General features: G+C 42.9%; 2 protein-coding genes across 3 annotated transcripts; one reads left to right on the top strand and one right to left on the bottom strand.

Annotated features, from left to right (window-relative positions):
* The first annotated feature begins 2,388 nt into the window (after nucleotides 1–2,388).
* LOC117811632 (coiled-coil domain-containing protein 177) lies at nucleotides 2,389–5,889 on the top strand. Of its 2 annotated transcripts, none has more exons than XM_034682029.1 (2): nucleotides 2,389–2,542; nucleotides 3,098–5,889. In XM_034682029.1, exon 2 carries the CDS (start codon nucleotides 3,242–3,244, stop codon nucleotides 4,922–4,924), a length of 1,683 nt encoding a protein of 560 aa, XP_034537920.1. In that variant the 5' UTR covers nucleotides 2,389–2,542; nucleotides 3,098–3,241; the 3' UTR covers nucleotides 4,925–5,889. The 2 variants fall into 2 exon arrangements, with proteins under 2 accessions (XP_034537920.1, XP_034537921.1); XM_034682030.1 differs by having other exon boundaries at nucleotides 2,496–2,559.
* Nucleotides 5,890–6,442: 553 nt separating this feature from the next.
* LOC117812161 (zinc transporter ZIP9) lies at nucleotides 6,443–16,867 on the bottom strand. Its single transcript, XM_034682789.1, has 7 exons — nucleotides 16,551–16,867; nucleotides 16,261–16,366; nucleotides 13,459–13,620; nucleotides 13,308–13,376; nucleotides 11,015–11,100; nucleotides 10,805–10,939; nucleotides 6,443–9,773 (listed from the first exon to the last, which is right to left on the bottom strand). Exons 1-7 carry the CDS (start codon nucleotides 16,644–16,646, stop codon nucleotides 9,513–9,515), a joined length of 915 nt encoding a protein of 304 aa, XP_034538680.1. The 5' UTR covers nucleotides 16,647–16,867; the 3' UTR covers nucleotides 6,443–9,512.
* Nucleotides 16,868–17,960: the final 1,093 nt, after the last annotated feature.

Consider the following 17,960-nt stretch of genomic DNA (forward strand, 5'->3'; position numbering starts at 1 on the left):
TTGTGTGTTCAAGCATACCTGGCCAATAAAGCTGATTCTGATTCTGATTCTGATATAAAATAATACATAATATATATTAATAATAATAATAATAATACATTTTATTTATAAAAGCGCTTTAAAAGGTTCTCCAAGCGCTTTACATGAAAATACAATTTTACAATAGGAAGCAAAAGGAGAACAGTGAAGAAAGCAAATAAAAGCAAGGCAGCAAAATAAAACAAAACAAGAAAAAAATCAATCAATTCTAGTTTAAAAGCCTTTGTAAATAGGTGTGTTTTGAGTCCGGATTTGAATTTGGTGAGTGAGGGAGAGAATCTGGGGTGTTGGGGGAGAGAGTTCCAGAGGGTGGGGGCAGCGACAGAGAAGGCCCTGTCCCCCCAGGTTCGGTGCTTGGGTTTGGTGAGAGGGGTGAGGAGGTTGGCGTTGGTGGAGCGGAGGTTGCGGGAGGGATTATATGGCTGCAGAAGGTCGGTGAGGTAGGAGGGAGCTAGGTTATGGAGGGCTTTATAGGTGATGAGTAGGATCTTGTATTCTGAAGGGGATGGGAAGCCAATGGAGGTTCTGGAGGACTGGGGTGATGTGGTCTCTGGAGCGGGTATGAGTGAGGAGGCGTGCAGCTGAGTTTTGTATGTATTGTAATTTGTTGAGGAGGGTGTTGGGTGTACTGTAGAGGATGCTATTGCAGTAATCGAGTCTTGAGGTGATGAAGGCGTGGATGAGAGTTTCAGCTGCAGTGAAGGAAAGGGAGGGGCGGAGACGGGCGATGTTTTTGAGGTGGAAGAAAGCAGTTTTTGAAATATTGTTAATGTGTTGTTGAAAGTTAAGTGACTGATCAAAAATGATACCAAGGTTACGGATGTGGGTGGATGCTGAAACAGTGGATTTATCAATAGTGAGGGAGAAGTCTGGGCAGGTGGAAGTGAGGGATTTTGGGCCTATGATGAGAATTTCGGATTTGTTACAATTGAGTTTGAGAAAGTTTGTTTGCATCCAGGAGTTTATTTCAGTGAGGCAGTTTGTGAGGGTGGTGTGGGAAGCAGCGGTGATGGATGTGGTTGAAATGTAAAGCTGGATGTCGTCGGCATAACAGTGGAAATGGAGGCCGTGGCGGCGTATGATGTGACCAAGAGGGAGCATGTAGATGATGAAGAGGAGGGGACCAAGCACTGAACCCTGGGGGACACCATGAGAGAGGGGGGCTGTGCGTGACTTGAGGTTGTTGATGCTGATAAACTGATGGCGGTCAGAGAGGTAGGATTTGAACCAGGAGAGGGCAGTGCCAGTGATACCGAGGGAAGATTGAAGGCGGGTGAGGAGGATGGAGTGATTGAGGGTGTCGAAAGCTGCACTAATGTCCAGGAGGGGGAGGATGCTGAGGGAGTTGTTATCGGATGAGAGGAGGAGGTCGTTGGTGATTTTGAGAAGGGCTGTTTCTGTGCTGTGATGAGTTCTGAATCCGGATTGAAATGGTTCGTACAGTTGATTGGAGTGAAGATAGGCTTTGAGCTGGGTGGCAACAGTGCGTTCGAGGATCTTTGACAGGAACGGGAGGTTGGAGATGGGGCGGAAATTGTTGGGGCTGTTCTGGTCGAGTCCTGGTTTTTTGAGGATGGGTGTGACAGAGGCGAGTTTGAGGGCGGGAGGGACAGAACCAGTGGACAGGGAGGAGTTGATTATGGAGAGGATAAGGGGTCGAAGGGCAGGGAGACAAGCTTTGGTCAGTGAGGAGGGGAGGGGGTCCAGGATGCAGGTTGATGTCTTCATGCCGGAGAGTGATTTATTGAGATCCAGGGGGGAGATTTGGCAAAACTGAGAGAGAGACTGGGTTGTTAGGGGGGGGCTGATGGGAGTGTGGCTATGGGTGGGGAGGGCAGAAGTAAGCAGTTCGGTGTGGATGTTTTCGGTTTTTTCTTGAAAGAATGACAGGAAAGAGTTGCATTTGTCTGTTGTGAATGAGTAGGAGAGATTGTCCATGGGTTTGAGAAGCTTGTTTATTGTTGAGAACAGGTGCTTTGGGTTGGTAGAGCTGGAGTGGATGATGATATATTACAAACAGCTGAAATCAGCAACCAATGTGATTTTTGCAGAGAGGAGGAAGACAATACAAGGCATGTATAACTCTCCAATGTAAATGTTTCCTTCTTTAAAGCTGGTTTATCATATTTTTTTAACATAATTTGTGTGTCTGATTGATTAAAATGAATGAATATTAAAACACATGGGCACTTTGTAGGACTTTGTTTACTCATTTTTTCTGCATGAAAACAAAAATTAAAGATTTGACTTCTTTTAACCTTTCACCATTGTATCAAATATTAAGTTTTAGGTATGACTGATAAGAAATGAACTTCAGTCAGCTACAGGTCGGTCCTCCCAGGATGACACTAACCAGCAGGTGGCGCTTCCTGCAGGAAAGTCTTCCTCTGTCGCTCTTTGCTGGAATGGAATTCGTTGGTTGTTGCCCTGGCAACTCAAAGCGTCCTCCCCATCATGAACAGCTGATTACTTTCCTTTTTTTATGGTTTCCATCTCTGAAATGGTCAGTATCGTTTTTCTGTGTTTCTATTTATTGTTTATTTTTAGATTAAAATGAGGGGAAATATTTGTTCTTAAACATGATGGAATATATTTAATATATTTTTATGTATTTTATTTTATTTGTGTCATTAACTCCTCCTCAGAAATGAGAGATTTATTGTATTTTAGGCAAAAATTACCTTCTCTTTTTTTTAATTATTCAGATTTCTCGTCATTTTATTTGATCGTTTGTATTATAGACTCACATGCTTCCATTTATCTTTAATTCATGTTTTCCTAATAAGCATACAGCCTTCCCATTAATATGTAATTTATCTTCTGTTTAATATACGGGTCATGCAAAGTGTTTTTTCTGCATGTCATCATCTGATTAAAACTTTATAAGTTTGTTATTAATTGATCATTCTGAATAATTTTAACCGTATAACAAAATATAATTGAACTTACAGTTCATAATCAAATGTTATAATATGTGTTGATCATTTCTCATGGTGTGTAAATAAATGATGAATGTGATTCAGGTGTTGAATGATGCCTGTGTTAATGCTCGTTACAGCTGAGGTGAGGACAGGTCTGGAAATCCTCACTAATCCCTCCCTGACCTCCCCGGGCTGAGGAGCAGAAACAATGAGCAGGAGCACGAGAGCGAAAGCAGCTTCGAGCTCGTGAACGCTGCATCAGGACAGCGAGGAGGACCACCATGGAGGAGCAGAGGACCACCTCCCCCAGGCTCCTTCTGGACCTGGACAACTTTGAGTCCATGGACGCAGAGAGGAGCCGGTATGTGTTAACGAGCCCCCGTTCTCTGGAGTCCTGTGCACGGCTGGGCATCAAACCTGTGGCACTTCTTATTAAGTCTCTGAATGAGCTGATAGCTGAGCAGCAGCATGTGCCCTGTGAGGCGGTGAGAGTTATGCACGAGTCCTACGAAAAGGAGAGAATCAAGCTTTTGCAAATGTGCAGGGAGGAGAGGGAGAAGATTATCCGGGAGGACAGGTGGCCTCGCAGCAGTAAAGTGTCAGCCCTGAAGGATGAGTCCAAAGACAGACTCTCTACAGACAGCGTCCCTTATGCAGATCTGTGTTTCAACAGGAAGTCTGTGTGTAAGTCCACCTGTTCACCTGCAGGTCACTCCCACAAAGACAGGAGCACAGTGAGCAGCTTCAGTCTGGGAGACCTCAGACACTCCCCAAGAACTGAGAGGAAACTAAAGCAGCTCACTAAAGACATCAAGAAGAAGATGTGTGTGACTTTGCCTGAGAGAGACTGCAAGATCGCAGCTCTCATGCTGGTGAAGCATGAGGAGGAGGAGGAGAGCCAGAAGCTCTCTCTGAAGGAGGAGCAGGAGCGTCAGGAGGCCCGGAGGAAGGAGGAGGCTGAGCGGGCTCAAGCAGAGAAACAGAGGAGGAAGAAGCTGAGGCTGAGCGTGAAACACTGGAACGAGGAGCTGCAGACTCGGAGGAGACTCAGGGAGAGTCAGGAGCAGCAGAAGATCGGACAACTGAAGCAGGAGGTGCTGCTGCAAGAAGACAGGTGGAGGAGGCTGAAGGAGGAGGTGGAGGCCATGAATAGACAGAAGATGGAGGCTGCACAGAAGGAGACCCAGGAGAGGAAACGCTTCCAGGAGAAGCTGCTGAAGGAGAAAGAGGAGGTGGAGAAGAGGGAGAGAGAGAGGGAGAGGCAGGTGGCTGCAGAGAAGGAGCACAAAGCCAGGAGGAGCAGAGGGCTGCAGGAGAAGAAGGAGAAGCAGAGGCTGCAGGAGGGGAACCGAAGGGAGCTGCTCCGTCACGTCCTGTTCAAACAGCAGGTGGAGCAGCAGGTGGAGGAAGAGGAGGCCCAGATGAGGAGCGTACTGGAGGAGAAGCTGCAACGCTCCAGAGAGCAGCGAGCTCTGGCTGCAGAGACGCGTCTGAGGGAGCTGAAGGAGCGAGCGACCAGGGAGGAGGAGCAGATCCAGAGGGCCCAGCTGAGGGCCAGACTGCAGAGCATCCAGGACCTCACACACAAACAGATCCTGGTCCAGCTGAGCCAGAGACGCATGCAGAGAGCCGCCCTGCACGCCTCCACCCAGCAACGCACCAGAGCCCTGCAGACGCAGCAACGCAACACACGCAGGCAGCTCCTCCACCAGAGGCTGAGGGAGAGGATCCAGAGAGAGGAGGAGGAGGTGAGGAAGGTCAGGGAGAGCTCCATCGTCATGAAGGAGTGGAGGAGGGAGCGGCTGAGGAGACAGAGGGAGAAGATACAGGAGGAGGCGCACAGGCTGGTCCGGGCCTCCTTTCACATGAGGGACAGGGTGAGGCAGCAGACACACAGGAGGACCTTTGACCGGATGGCTCTGGAGGCTCAGCTGAACGCCTCCATGAGCCACATGAAGATATGAACTCCTGTCCTGACTTCAGAAAGGCCTCAGGCGTCACCTGAGGACTCCTGGATTTGACATGACATGTGATCAGTTTGTCTCTGGTGTTGCTCCTGTTAGTGAAAGTTAATAACGGTCATCCAATCAGGATCAAGCATCTTACACAACCGGAGGATCAGAAACCTGCTGACAGTCCTGTTCTTTTACAGCTGAAAGAAAGTCTTCAGTTTTAATTTCACACCTGATAGAAACTCCTCACAGGAGCTTTAACTGTAAGAACCACAGAAGAAGAATTAAAGGAGGGAGAGCTCTAGATTTGATATTCCTGATGTTTGTAGGTTTGTGCAATCAAAAGATATTAGAACAACAAGACAGGATTAGACACCGCCACATGTGACCAGGTTACATCAACAAAGGAAGCTCTATTCAGAGAGTTCATTTCCTCTTCTGTAAATAAGCTGCATGGACACGCTGCGATGCCTGGATTTGAATGTGGTAACAGGGTGCAGCTGGGAGGTGGATGTTGGGGCGGCCCTCCTTCATGTGATGGATCATTACCTTGTCAAAGTGGATTTCACTCTTGAGTGTTCAGGTGTTCCTCAGTCCAGGGTTGTCCTGTATGCAGATGTTAAATGTATTCTCCTGTACTGTACAAATACAGACATTATACATCTGTGAGTTTGTGCAGACTCCACTGTGCTGCATGAACTTTGTACGTACAGGCCCTGACACATAGCATGACTCTATGATAATATAAAGACTGTCTGAGGCTCCTCACTCCCCTGATACCCAGAGTTACAGTTTCAGTAAAGTTAGAATCATGGAGGTGTTTTAGTAATTGTGCATAGCTAGGTTTGGCTGTGATGGAGGGTGTGATATGTTTTTATGAGGCCTTGAACGCCTCGCGACGCCACATGTTGGTGCCTTAGAGAAAGGGAATGTGCCATATCTGTTACACTTGATGAATAAAATCAACTTTAAAGGAGCATAGTTCTTTTTTTGTGACTACACTCTTCATGACATTGAATGTTTGAACCCCAACACACTGAGTTCTCAAAGAGCTTCTTCAGACCACAGCAGGTTTAGAGCTGCAGGTCAGAGAGTGAAGGATTAACTTGTGGTCTGGAGCACTTTGAGTTCTTAAAGGCTGACATCAGTGTTTCTGGATTTGACATGAGCTGCCAGTGGAGTGCAGATAAGAGAGGAGTTATGAGGGAGTTTAGGGGGGTAGAAGGCGAGGCAAGCTGCAGCTCATTGAGCTTCAGGAGGGAGAAGGGTTAGCTGGAATGCTTTGTAATATTTAACTTACCCTTATGTTGCTATCTTTTCATTAACAGGAGTTACTGCAGTTATGATAAGCTGTTAGCTCTGCATTATGTCTCCATATCTGTAGTTAAATCACGGCCCTGGTGTTACCTGGTAGTTCCTTAAAGTCACCCTGACACACTGGCCTTTAAAAATGTGCATTGCACTCTTCACCTCTGATCTAAAATATGTGCAGGGAGAGGAAACCTGAAATGAGCAACACAGCCGACACAGCAAGAGCCAACATGTTTTTATTATCTCGTGCAGACTTCTGCAAACGCTTAGCAGAGGGAAGTGAAAAAGAAACAGCAGGAGTCACTAGGATGACATTAAATCAGAGAGGTGTGTGTGTGGAGAGAAGATCCCGGTCCTGAGCCGTGCTGTCACCTGTGTGTGTGACTCACATCCCCTCTCACAGGTGAACACACACACACGTGGTGCATGCTGGTTAATATGCAGAGGGTTGTTGGACTTGTTTTACCGACTGTTCAAACAAACTGAGAGGAAATAATCTCAAAATGAAACACATCATTGTGTGATTGTTTGGACGACTTTCAGACATCCCAGACCAGATCAGGAACTAAAAAGAGGGATTATCAAATTCAAACTTGGCAACAAACGGCGCCTTTCTTTTGTCAGCTCTTGAAAAAGCATCATCCCACCGAACAAAGAGTTACAGATTGGGTTCTCTCCTTTGCAGACTTTCTTTGATACACAAACAAAATCTGTCCTCAAAATGTTCTGAAACCAGGACACAGCCGGTCAAGGTCTCCTCAAGGCTCCTTTACCCAGCAGGGACCAGACTCAGAGTGAAGTCATGGATACTTTCCACCCTCCTGAAAACTCACAGAAGTTATTTTGTGTATTTTAATGCATTTGCACCACAAGTTTGAAGTCACTTATCATTTTCAACATTTGCATCATCTGCTATTACTAAGTACTAATACTCCACAGTGTTTTACTCAGATGATTAAGAGTGTGCAATCAAACTGACAAGCAGGCATCCCGGGATAAGGATGAATCCTTCGCAGCACGGATTTGTTGGCTGCATTTGAAGTAGCCTGAAACACGCCACTGTGATCCAATCAGTCTTCAGATGCACCTTTTACAGGATGCAGCCTCTGAAGGGGGACATAGACCGTATAAACATGGACTCAGTCTCAGTCACATCACGGCCAAGTTCCACCAGATCCGGTCTGGTCAGTCTCCGGTCCATCACAGCACCAGATCTGATAGGTTTCTATTCTAGTCAATGTGTTAACTTCCACTGGATCCACTCCATTGTGTTCCAGCTGCGTCTCTGATCCGGCAGGTCGGAGTCCTCCGGATCAGAGACACAAGACTTCTATTTGTGCCGGATTTCAGAGGACCAGAAAGACAACATGGATGAGGAGAGGAGGAGGAGGAGAAAACCTTGGTCACATGACTCCAGCTGTCCGGAGGTCCTGCTCCGTGCTGCAGTCTGAAAACACAACCGGTGGGTGTTGACGGACAAGAGAGCACGGAGCCAGACCGCAGCGGATCAGAGATGGACCGGACACGGATCTGGTGGAAGTCCCGTGTCACCCTCTGCTTTCTGAGGCGTTTTGATGGCAGTCACCTCATTAGAAATGCTGACTCGACCTTACGAGCTCTCAGTCGTAAAAAAGGATGTGAGACTGGCTGGTAACTCAGACACGCCCCCATATTCAAGTCTATGCATCACTCTATACTTAATATTTTACAAACAGGTACTTCATTAAAAACATCTTCTCTGTTCATAGTGTGTGAAAATCATGAAATGTGCTTTATCAGACCAGAGCTGGTTTTGAACCAGGCTGTCGACTCTACAAAAGGACACTTTAACATGAGTGTTAATGGGGCATCCTTAGCTTTTGGAGCCAGCCTCATGTGGACACTCAGGGTACTGCAGTTTAATTCTGCACTTCTGTGTTAGCTACAGGTTGGAGCTTGGTTGAGAACTTTAAGCTCTTAGAAAATCAGCTGTGCAGCAAAAGGTTTGACCGTCTTGTTTTGTAGCTAAGATCAGTTTCAGACGGGATCAGGTTTCAGTTTTAAAAACTGTAAATAAGGAAGTTTTTGTCTCATGGTGAATGTTTTGTCCTCTTTTCTTTGGTTTGGACACAAAAGAAAATTTGCTCCTGAATAATAATTTGGGATTTAATACAAATAAATAAATCAGTACATACGCTTCTATTTTGGGGGATTATCGGACTGGTCTGAGTTGAATTTATTTAGAGGGCCTGTTTTTGTAAATCTGTAAACTGAGATGAACTTCTGCTCTCCGTCTCCCACGCTGATTCAATATTTGTTCAATTACAGCAAAGATCAGAGCGACAGAACCAGCAGACTGAGGGACAGTTTGATCCACCAGGCAGTCAGGATGCTGAACTCTCTCTCTGTTTTGCCCCTTCTTCCCATAGTGCCCCCTTCACAGACTTAACCCAGTCACTGACCCCCCCAAAAATCAACCCTGAGGTCTGTCATCCTCAGGACTGACACACACACACTCACTTTGATTTTAAATTGAACTGTAGTAAAGTTTTTGCACAGTTTTAAACTGTATTTATTATTTTTATCAGCTCACTCTTTTTAATTTGAGCTTATCTTTTTCTAGCTCTCCTCTGTGTTTATCTGTTGTTGTCGTTGTTAGGGTCTGAGAGAGAAACTTAATATGAATCCTCTGTATGTCTGCTGCATACTGCAGTTTTTAACAATAAAGAAGACTTTGAACTTTTGAACTTTTGAACTTTGGTTTTCAGCAGTAAAGGAGACGGTTTGTCAGAGTTCTAGTTCAGGGTCAGTGTTGCTGTAAAATATGTGAATAGAAACCAGAGGGATGAGATCAGGGGAGTACATTCAGTCACTTAGTGCTGGTGAAATGTTATAAAGCATCAAACTGAGCTCAGATTTAAAAACAGAGAGCATCAACACAAAGAGGAAAGTACTGAATACTCAAGTCAAGGTGGTCTGTTAGTTCTTAAAACAACAGAGACCTGAAGCTTGAACATTCAGGGTGTAACCTCTGTGGACGTGAGGAACAGGTGTGGCGGCTCTTTCACACATGAGACGACAAACCGTGGAAAAGCAGACAACAATCTGCAGGAGGAATCTTATTTCTCATGTCTTTAAAAGTGTCTCCCTAGAGAGAAATAATTCTTGGCACTTGAGGTGGAGATGCAGCTTTTGATTGCTCCTTTGTCAGGCCGTGCAGGATTGAAACCCTGTACGGTTCACAGTTGTTCTTTGGGGCGTGGCGGCTCAGTCTCTTTGCCCTAAATCTAATCACCCTCGTGTTTTTCTCTCAGTCGTCATGCAACCCGAGAGCCAGAACCACAGGGAGCCCGACCCCGAGGATGAGGGTGAGGCTCTCCAGGAGCCCCAGGTGTCTGTGCTGGTGGGCCTCGGGTCCTGAGGGCTGCTGGGGGTCGGAGGAGGGCGGCCCTGCTGGGCTGCTGCTGATCTCAGGGAGGACGTGCACCGTGGCAACGTAGAGAAACGTCCCGGCTGAGAAGAGCATTCCCACGCCCGTCGCACTGAGCTGGTTCTGAGAGGAGCCGCCAGACTGTGAAACAAACACTGAGTTAAAGACACAGATCCCTTCACTCAGACTGTGAAACAAACACTGAGTTAAAGACACAGAATCCTTCACTCAGACTGTGAAACAAACACTGAGTTAAAGACACAGAATCCTTCACTCAGACTGTGAAACAAACACTGAGTTAAAGACACAGAATCCTTCACTCAGACTGTGAAACAAAAACTGAGTTAAAGACACAGATCCCTTCACTCAGACTGTGAAACAAACACTGAGTTAAAGACACAGATCCCTTCACTCAGACTGTGAAACAAACACTGAGTTAAAGACACAGAGTCCTTCACTCAGACTGTGAAACAAACACTGAGTTAAAGACACAGAATCCTTCACTCAGACTGTGAAACAAAAACTGAGTTAAAGACAGAATCCTTCACTCAGACTGTGAAACAAACACTGAGTTAAAGACACAGAATCCTTCACTCAGACTGTGAAACAAACACTGAGTTAAAGACACAGAATCCTTCACTCAGACTGTGAAACAAACACTGAGTTAAAGACACAGAGTCCTTCACTCATACTGTGAAACAAACACTGAGTTAAAGACACAGAATCCTTCACTCAGACTGTGAAACAAACACTGAGTTAAAGACATAGAATCCTTCACTCAGACTGTGAAACAAACACTGAGTTAAAGACACAGAATCCTTCACTCAGACTGTGAAACAAACACTGAGTTAAAGACACAGAATCCTTCACTCAGACTGTGAAACAAACACTGAGTTAAAGACACAGATCCCTTCACTCAGACTGTGAAACAAACACTGAGTTAAAGACACAGATCCCTTCACTCAGACTGTGAAACAAACACTGAGTTAAAGACACAGAGTCCTTCACTCAGACTGAAACAAACACTGAGTTAAAGACACAGAGTCCTTCACTCAGACTGTGAAACAAACACTGAGTTAAAGACACAGAGTCCTTCACTCAGACTGAAACAAACACTGAGTTAAAGACACAGAGTCCTTCACTCAGACCATCAGTAACATGTGCTTTCTTACTGCGTGTAATATGAAGTAAGTGCTGATGGCGACTATCGGTGCAGCAGCTGAGAAGGCCAGTAAATGTCCCTGAATGTACTTCTTCTCCAGGCCGGCGTGCATCAGGAAGGAGACTAAACCAAACGCTGCAGGTGCCTAGAAGAGAGAGAGAACATGGTCAACCTTACTTTATACTTTTATATGATAACTAACCGCTGAAGAGTTTCTCACCTTGTGAAGAATCACGGCAAAAAACACAATCACTTGCACGGACACTTGACCCGTGGCTACAGCTGCACCCAGAGCGAATCCATCAGCTGCATGGAAACAGACGTCTCTGTCAGTGCATGTTGAAGAATTCTTATTAACAAGTGTATTTAAGTCTGCTCCCATCATCCATCCAAACTAGGGTGGCAAAGTTGGAAACTTTCAATGGGAACTAAATTGAAGGTTGGCTCTTAATAGGGATCTTAAATATAGTTGGTGAAAATATATTTTATCATAATCCTGACTAAAACAGATTTCATCAAGTACAGGTCTGTATCTCTGCTGTTCCTCAATCACATGCACACAGCACACTGCTTCCTGCAGGGCTATAGAGACCACGCCCCCTACATGCACTGAGCATTCCTCCATCACATGAAGCACAGATGATCTCTAGAATCCTGCAGAGGCTTCAGAAGCTTGAGGGAAGGTGATTTTTTATTCAACATGTTGAATGGGACTTTGTTGGGATTGTATTGTTGTTCATTTTTTTAATGGGTTGGGTTGGGGGGGAAGAGTAATGTTTAACTCAGCATTCATGTTTTTGTTCTTCAATGAAAGAATTGATAGTTCAATAAAATATTTAACACTTGATAAAGTTCTACTTACAAATAAATCTGTTTTAATTTTATTATTTTGGATGAATGTCTGCTTATAACAAAACTAATGTTTATACTTGAATATGAAACCTTTATATTAAATTACCCTCAATTCACATTCATTCCAATAATTCCCATTAATCGCTAATAATTCCCATAATTCCCATAATTCCCATAATTCCTATTAATTCCAATAATTCCCATTAATTCCAATAATTCCCATTAATTCCAATAATTCCCATTAATTGCTAATAATTCCCATAATTCCCATAATTCCCATAATTCCTATTAATTCCCATAATTCCCATTAATTCCTATACATTCCCCTAATTCCCATGGAAAGTTTCCAATTTGGAATATATTTCCAAAGTTCCCCAGCTTAACTTGCCATGGAAATGTTCCACCCCTTTGCCAACCCTAATCCAAACTACATCAGACTGAGCACAGGAACTTAATATTTGGTACCAGGAACTTTCCTTAATGTATGTCCCAAAAGTCAGAACTGAACACTAAACATAACAACATGAGCTTAAACTTAAAGCTCCAGTCAGGAACTTTTGTTACTGTTGATTTTGGCGCCCCCTGTGGGCAAAGGTGTCCACCTTTTACCTTACTGTCTTATTTTGTTCAGTGCATGGGAGTATCCTGCAAAATAATCTCATCCTGCTTTCTTCTGCAAGTCAAATATAGAGAAATGCTGTTCCATCAGTGGAGCTTTAATATTCTGGTCTGACACCTACCCCCCCTCACAGCTTCATGATATATTAAAGTTTAATATAGAAGTTGTCCGTCTTGTTGCTGATGGGTTGGTTTGATTTTGTCGGTCATGTAGAAGCATCAGTGTTGATTTCAGTCTATTTCACAACCAGTCAAAAACTCCTCAGTGGAGCTTTAATGAGCCGGTCTCACTGGAGGATTTGAAGGTGACGTTAAGGCCGACACATTGAGCTAACGATGTTCTGTTCTAAGTGTTCTTTTAAGCATTACGATCATCTTACATCATGTTTGCACGATAAGCTGCTCTTTGTGTCTCGGCTGGGACACAAACAGTTTTTAATCTCAGTCAGCTTTTCTTCTTGTTGATTGAAGGTAAATATGAGATGCAATGTTTAACTTTAATCCTCTTTGAACTTTACAACATGTTCAAAAGTTACAGCTACAAATTCAATTGTGTTGGAGCTGGATCAACACAAAATAATCTGGGGTTTAAATTACTCATGAAGAAAAATATCAAAAACTTTAATTTGAAAATCTCTTCTGATGTCAGGTAACACTTCTTCCTTCAGGTTAAACTGTGCATCTAATATCTGTCTGTTATTTGACTGCTTGTGTTTAAAAATCCCAAAACTACTAAATCTAAAATGTTAAATACTTCTGTTCCCTCCGTCTGAAAGATGTCTGGTTTGTTACGTCGTGTTTCTGCAGCGCTTCATCTCTTGTGATCTGAAGCCTCCAGACTCAAAGAACTGAAGTCCTTCTCAACATGAAAGACTGAACCAGCAGAGGGATCACATGAGCTCAATCACATGAGCTCATGAATAACTCCGGTGCTTTGTTGGGAATGTTCCACGCTTGCACTCTGGGATTCCTGTAAGCATGTTGTGTGCACACAGCAAACACAAAGCAGAGAGTTACACACAAGGTGTGATGTTTGTTCTTACCTGCTGCGTGAATGACCAGCCCCAGAGTGGCCGTGATTCCCAGTCTGTTGTGTAAATGAGTCGACTGGTCTGAAATGAAAAACTTGAGAAGTTGTAGTGAGACATAAAGAGAGTGTTTAGAGTCCTGCAGGATGAAGTCAGGTCATCTCACCCCGCATGGAGAGGTAACTCCCGATCTGATCCACCACGAACATCAGGGTGAAGCCGAACGTCAGAGCGACCCCGATGACGAAGCGGGGCGGAGGGCCTCTCTCTGTGGAGGTGATGTTTTGTTCAGAGACGTTCAGAGAGGAGGGAACATCAGAGGAGGACGCTGCAGAGAGATGAAGGACGAGGAGGAGAGCTTTGATCAAAGAGCTGCATACATTAGGACCAGTGATCCTGCTTTCATCCTCAGAGACAATGACACAGGCGTTCATCTTCAGCAGCATCTCTCTCTCCTGAGCAGAAATCCATTCATCTATTCTGGGATGTACAAAACCGACCTGCAGGCTTTCAATCAGAACCAACAAACTACATCACCAAGTCCTGTTTACACTGGATCCATGTCTGATCTATGAAGACTTAACTATATCAAGTGAAAGCTGTCAGTGTTGACGTGTTAAACAAGATGTGATTAAAGTCTGGGGTTAATGCTTTTCTTTTTGAGTTGTGTTATTTTGTCCCTTTTGGTGCACCGTAGTTAAACCACTGCAGCATCTTCCTGCTTCCTGCTGCAGCTGTGATGGAAAGAAACACAGCTGCACCTTTAAACGGATCATTTCACTGAAGACAACTCACAGACGTCTCAGCTGACGAGTCAAAGGCAACATGCACTTTGAGTTTCAGACACTACCTGTGAGCTGAGCAGACAGGTGCAGCTGATCAGACTGATATCAGCAGAGCTCAACTTGGAGGGTGTGATCTGTGGAGGAAACACTCTGAAGCTGTCTCTTATTGCTGAGTCATGGTTTCAGAGTGCAGCTTTTATTTGAATAATACATCTAAAAGAACATTTCCTTGCGTTCATTTGATCACTAAATGGAGTCTCTGTTAAGAATAGTTTTACATTATTTATGAGGACTTATGAGGAAGTGGGCTTTCAGACATTCATGCCATAAGGTAATATAACAGGGAGAGTGTTGGAGGTAATTTAATCCCTTCTTCAAAGTCTACAGTTACACTTCATGATTTATGGAAATGTAATATTCTTTTAGCAGCTCTTTTTAACTATGTGTCATTCCCTATGTGTCGCCTACACAGTGTTAACATTTCTGTCCTTTATTAATAATAATAATAATAATGATAATTAAAACAGCAAAGGTAAAAACAGAAGATAAGAACAAATATAAAGATTGAACATTTCAAACAGTCCACTTTAAAAAACAGTCAGTAAATAAAATAACAACAAAGAATAAGACCTCTGGAACATTGAAATCTTGAGTTCCTTTATATATAGATTAATATATAAAGAATATTTGATATATTTATGACTCGTCTGCTTCATTTTGAGAACTTTAAAACACAGATCTTTAGAAATGTTCTTCAAATGAAGGTTGTTTAATGTGTTTTTTAAGAACTCATCATGAGATAATATTAAATGTAATGACTTTATTTGTTTTGCACTCACATAAACAAGGTTAACAAAGTGTTTCTCATTAACACGAATTAGAACTGCTGTAAAATCAACCATACATGATCACGAGCAACAAATTTAAAAGCTATAAAAATGTGTGTTTGCTGAAATATTAAATTCAGAGTGAAGGTTTGAGCTGTTTTAATCATGATGTTTGATTATTTTTCGGGCAGCATCACTGACAGGTTTTTGTTTTTAACTCTGTAAAGCTCTTTGAATTACTCTTTGTATAAATGCTGCTTTATAAATAATCTTACCTTTCCTAAAGGTTTTATTTTCTGATTTTATTTCAATTTTTAACATTTCACCTCTCTGTTTTATTCTGTTTGCTTTTATCGCCTCTCTTCTTCTATTGTCTGTTTTTATTGTTTTTGTGAAGCACTTTGTTACTTGTATTGAAAAGTCCTACACTAATACAATTACATTATTATTATGATAATTATTATTATTATTATCCTTTTTTATCCTCCTTTCTGTTATTTCTTTTTGCTGTCACCTCCCTGCAGGTTATTGTTTTTTAAACTTTTTTCCATTTTAATCAACTCAGGTTTTTAATATTTTTCAGGAAACATCACAGGCAGGATTTTACAATTTCATTTTAATATATTTATATCTAAACAATTTAATTTATTTAATATCATTTGTATTTTTATATTTATATAATTTTATACTATATATATTTCTATTTTCTAATTACATATTTTTGATTTGTTGATTGTTTTAATATTTAATCTTTTGTTGTTTTTATTTTTCCAACATTGTTTTATTTCCTTTTTGTCTTTTAGTTTCTCTCCTTTTTCTAAATCACTTTGTAACAAGGTCTTTAAAACTGCTATTTAAATAAAGATTATTATTATTATCATCATTATTATTATTATTATTATTATTATTATTATTATTATTATTATTACTATAAAGGTTTGCACACAAAATCAGAGATCAGGATGAAAGGATTTTTCTGGCTTACTTGATTCAGTATTTTTAGATTTTATAGAGGAGAAAAGATGAATTTGCATTTATAATAATAATAATAATAATAATAATAATAATAATACCTAAGTTTTATATAGCGCTTTTCAAGAACTCAAAGACTCTTTACAAGAGAGACAATAAATAAATAAATAAATACAATAAAGACATATAAGACAAGCAGACGAGAAGGGAAGAGGTGGAATAATGAATGTGTGGGGAATGCCTGTTTGAAAAGGTAAGTTTTTAACTGTTTCTTAATGAATGAAGTGAGTCAGAAGCACGGATGCTTTATAAATAAAGCAGGAAAGTTTGTGATCTCCAGATGAACTCTGAGTTTAAAGGTTATTATCTGTGCTCAGTGCTCACCGCTCCAGGACTCCTCCAGCAGACCGACCCCTTCAGGGATCACGATGGCCAGAGCTGTCCCACACAGGAGCCCGGCCCCCAGGATGGAGACGAACTGCAGGCTCCTCTGCAGACAGACAGATACAGGACTTCAGCTGATCCGGATCCATCATTCCCACACTCATTATATCACAGGCAGAAAACACAGAGTCCACAGAGTCCAGAACTCATTCACAGAAACATGAATAAGAGAGGAGAGATAAATAAACTCAGACTGATTATAATAAATAAGTTTATTATTGTAAACTCACCTCAGAGAGTCTGATCAGCAGAGGAATGAACCCAAGAATCAAACATCCTAAAAACATCGCAACAGAAATCAGGGTGATAGTTAACCCTCCCTCCATGTCGAAGGCTTCTCCTCTTCTTCCTCTTCTTCCTCTTCTTCTTCCTCTTCATACAGTCTCAGCTACATGTCCTCCTCAGATCCTCCTCAGATCCTCAGACAGTCTGATGTTGTGATCGCTGCTCTCTGGATTATAAAAGGCTTGAATGCCATTCTGCGTTTCCACGTCGCGCCTCTCTCTGCTCCTGTGCGCCTCCTCCCCAGCAGCCCCTAGCGGTGAGACAGAGAACTGCACCCCCTCCCCAGCAGCCCCTAGTGGTGAGACAGAGAACTGCATCCCTTCCCCAGCAGCCCCTAGTGGTGAGACAGAGAACTGCATCCCTTCCCCAGCCAACCCTAGCGGTGAGAGGGAGAACTGCACCCCCTCCCCAGCAGCCCCTAGTGGTGAGACAGAGAACTGCACCCCCTCCCCAGCAGCCCCTAGCGGTGAGAGGGAGAACTGCACCCTCTGCCCCAGTAAACCACTAACCTCCAATCACCTCCCTGCATTTTTAAAGCTGTGTTTAGAGGAGGTTTGAAATTACAGAGAGCCTGTGAGAAGCTGGGGAAGCACATGTTTAAAGAAACGTCAGGTTTTTTCCCTTATAAGGGATCAGTTTTGAAAATAACTACAGCAACACTCCTCCTTTTAAAGCTGTATTCTTCATTTATGAATCTGTAATATCTTCTTTAAATCAGTATTTTGTGTCAACTTGTGTCTGTCTTTAGATGATAAGTAATCAGCAGGATAATGCAGAGTGAGCAGGTGGTTAAAGAGCTCATAGTGACCCCTCAAGAACTCTACGCTCCCAACATGCAGGCCTGCTCATCGTACCTAAAGTCTCTAAAAGTAGTATGGGAGGTAGAGCCTACAGTTATCAGGCCCCTCTCCTTTGGAATCATCTACCAGTCAGGGTCCGGGAGGCAGACACCCTCTCTACTTTTAAGAGTAGGCTTCAAACTTTCCTTTTTGATAAAGCTTATAGTTAGAGCTGGATCAGGCTTGGACCAGGTCTTAGTTATGCTGCTATAGGCTTAGACTGACACACTGGGATCCTGTCTTTCCCTCTCTCTCCTCTCTCTGCCTGTCTCTCACTTTAACTCTTCCTGTCCCATTAAAGTTACTAACCATAGACCTTTCTGGAGTCCCTGAGCTCCCTTGTCTCGTAGGTTCCTCTGGATCTCTGCTGGAGATTCCTTTTTTGGGGTCTGTTATTCATCCTTTCTTTCTTTCTTTCTTTCATTCTTTCTTCTGTCTTTCTCTCTTTCATTCCTTTTTCCCCTTCTATCCTTCTTTCTTCCCTTCATTCCATCCTTCTTGCTTTCTTTCTTTCTT

Source organism: Notolabrus celidotus, chromosome 4 (assembly GCF_009762535.1).
Source record: "Notolabrus celidotus isolate fNotCel1 chromosome 4, fNotCel1.pri, whole genome shotgun sequence".
NCBI classification, from domain to species: domain Eukaryota; kingdom Metazoa; phylum Chordata; class Actinopteri; order Labriformes; family Labridae; genus Notolabrus; species Notolabrus celidotus.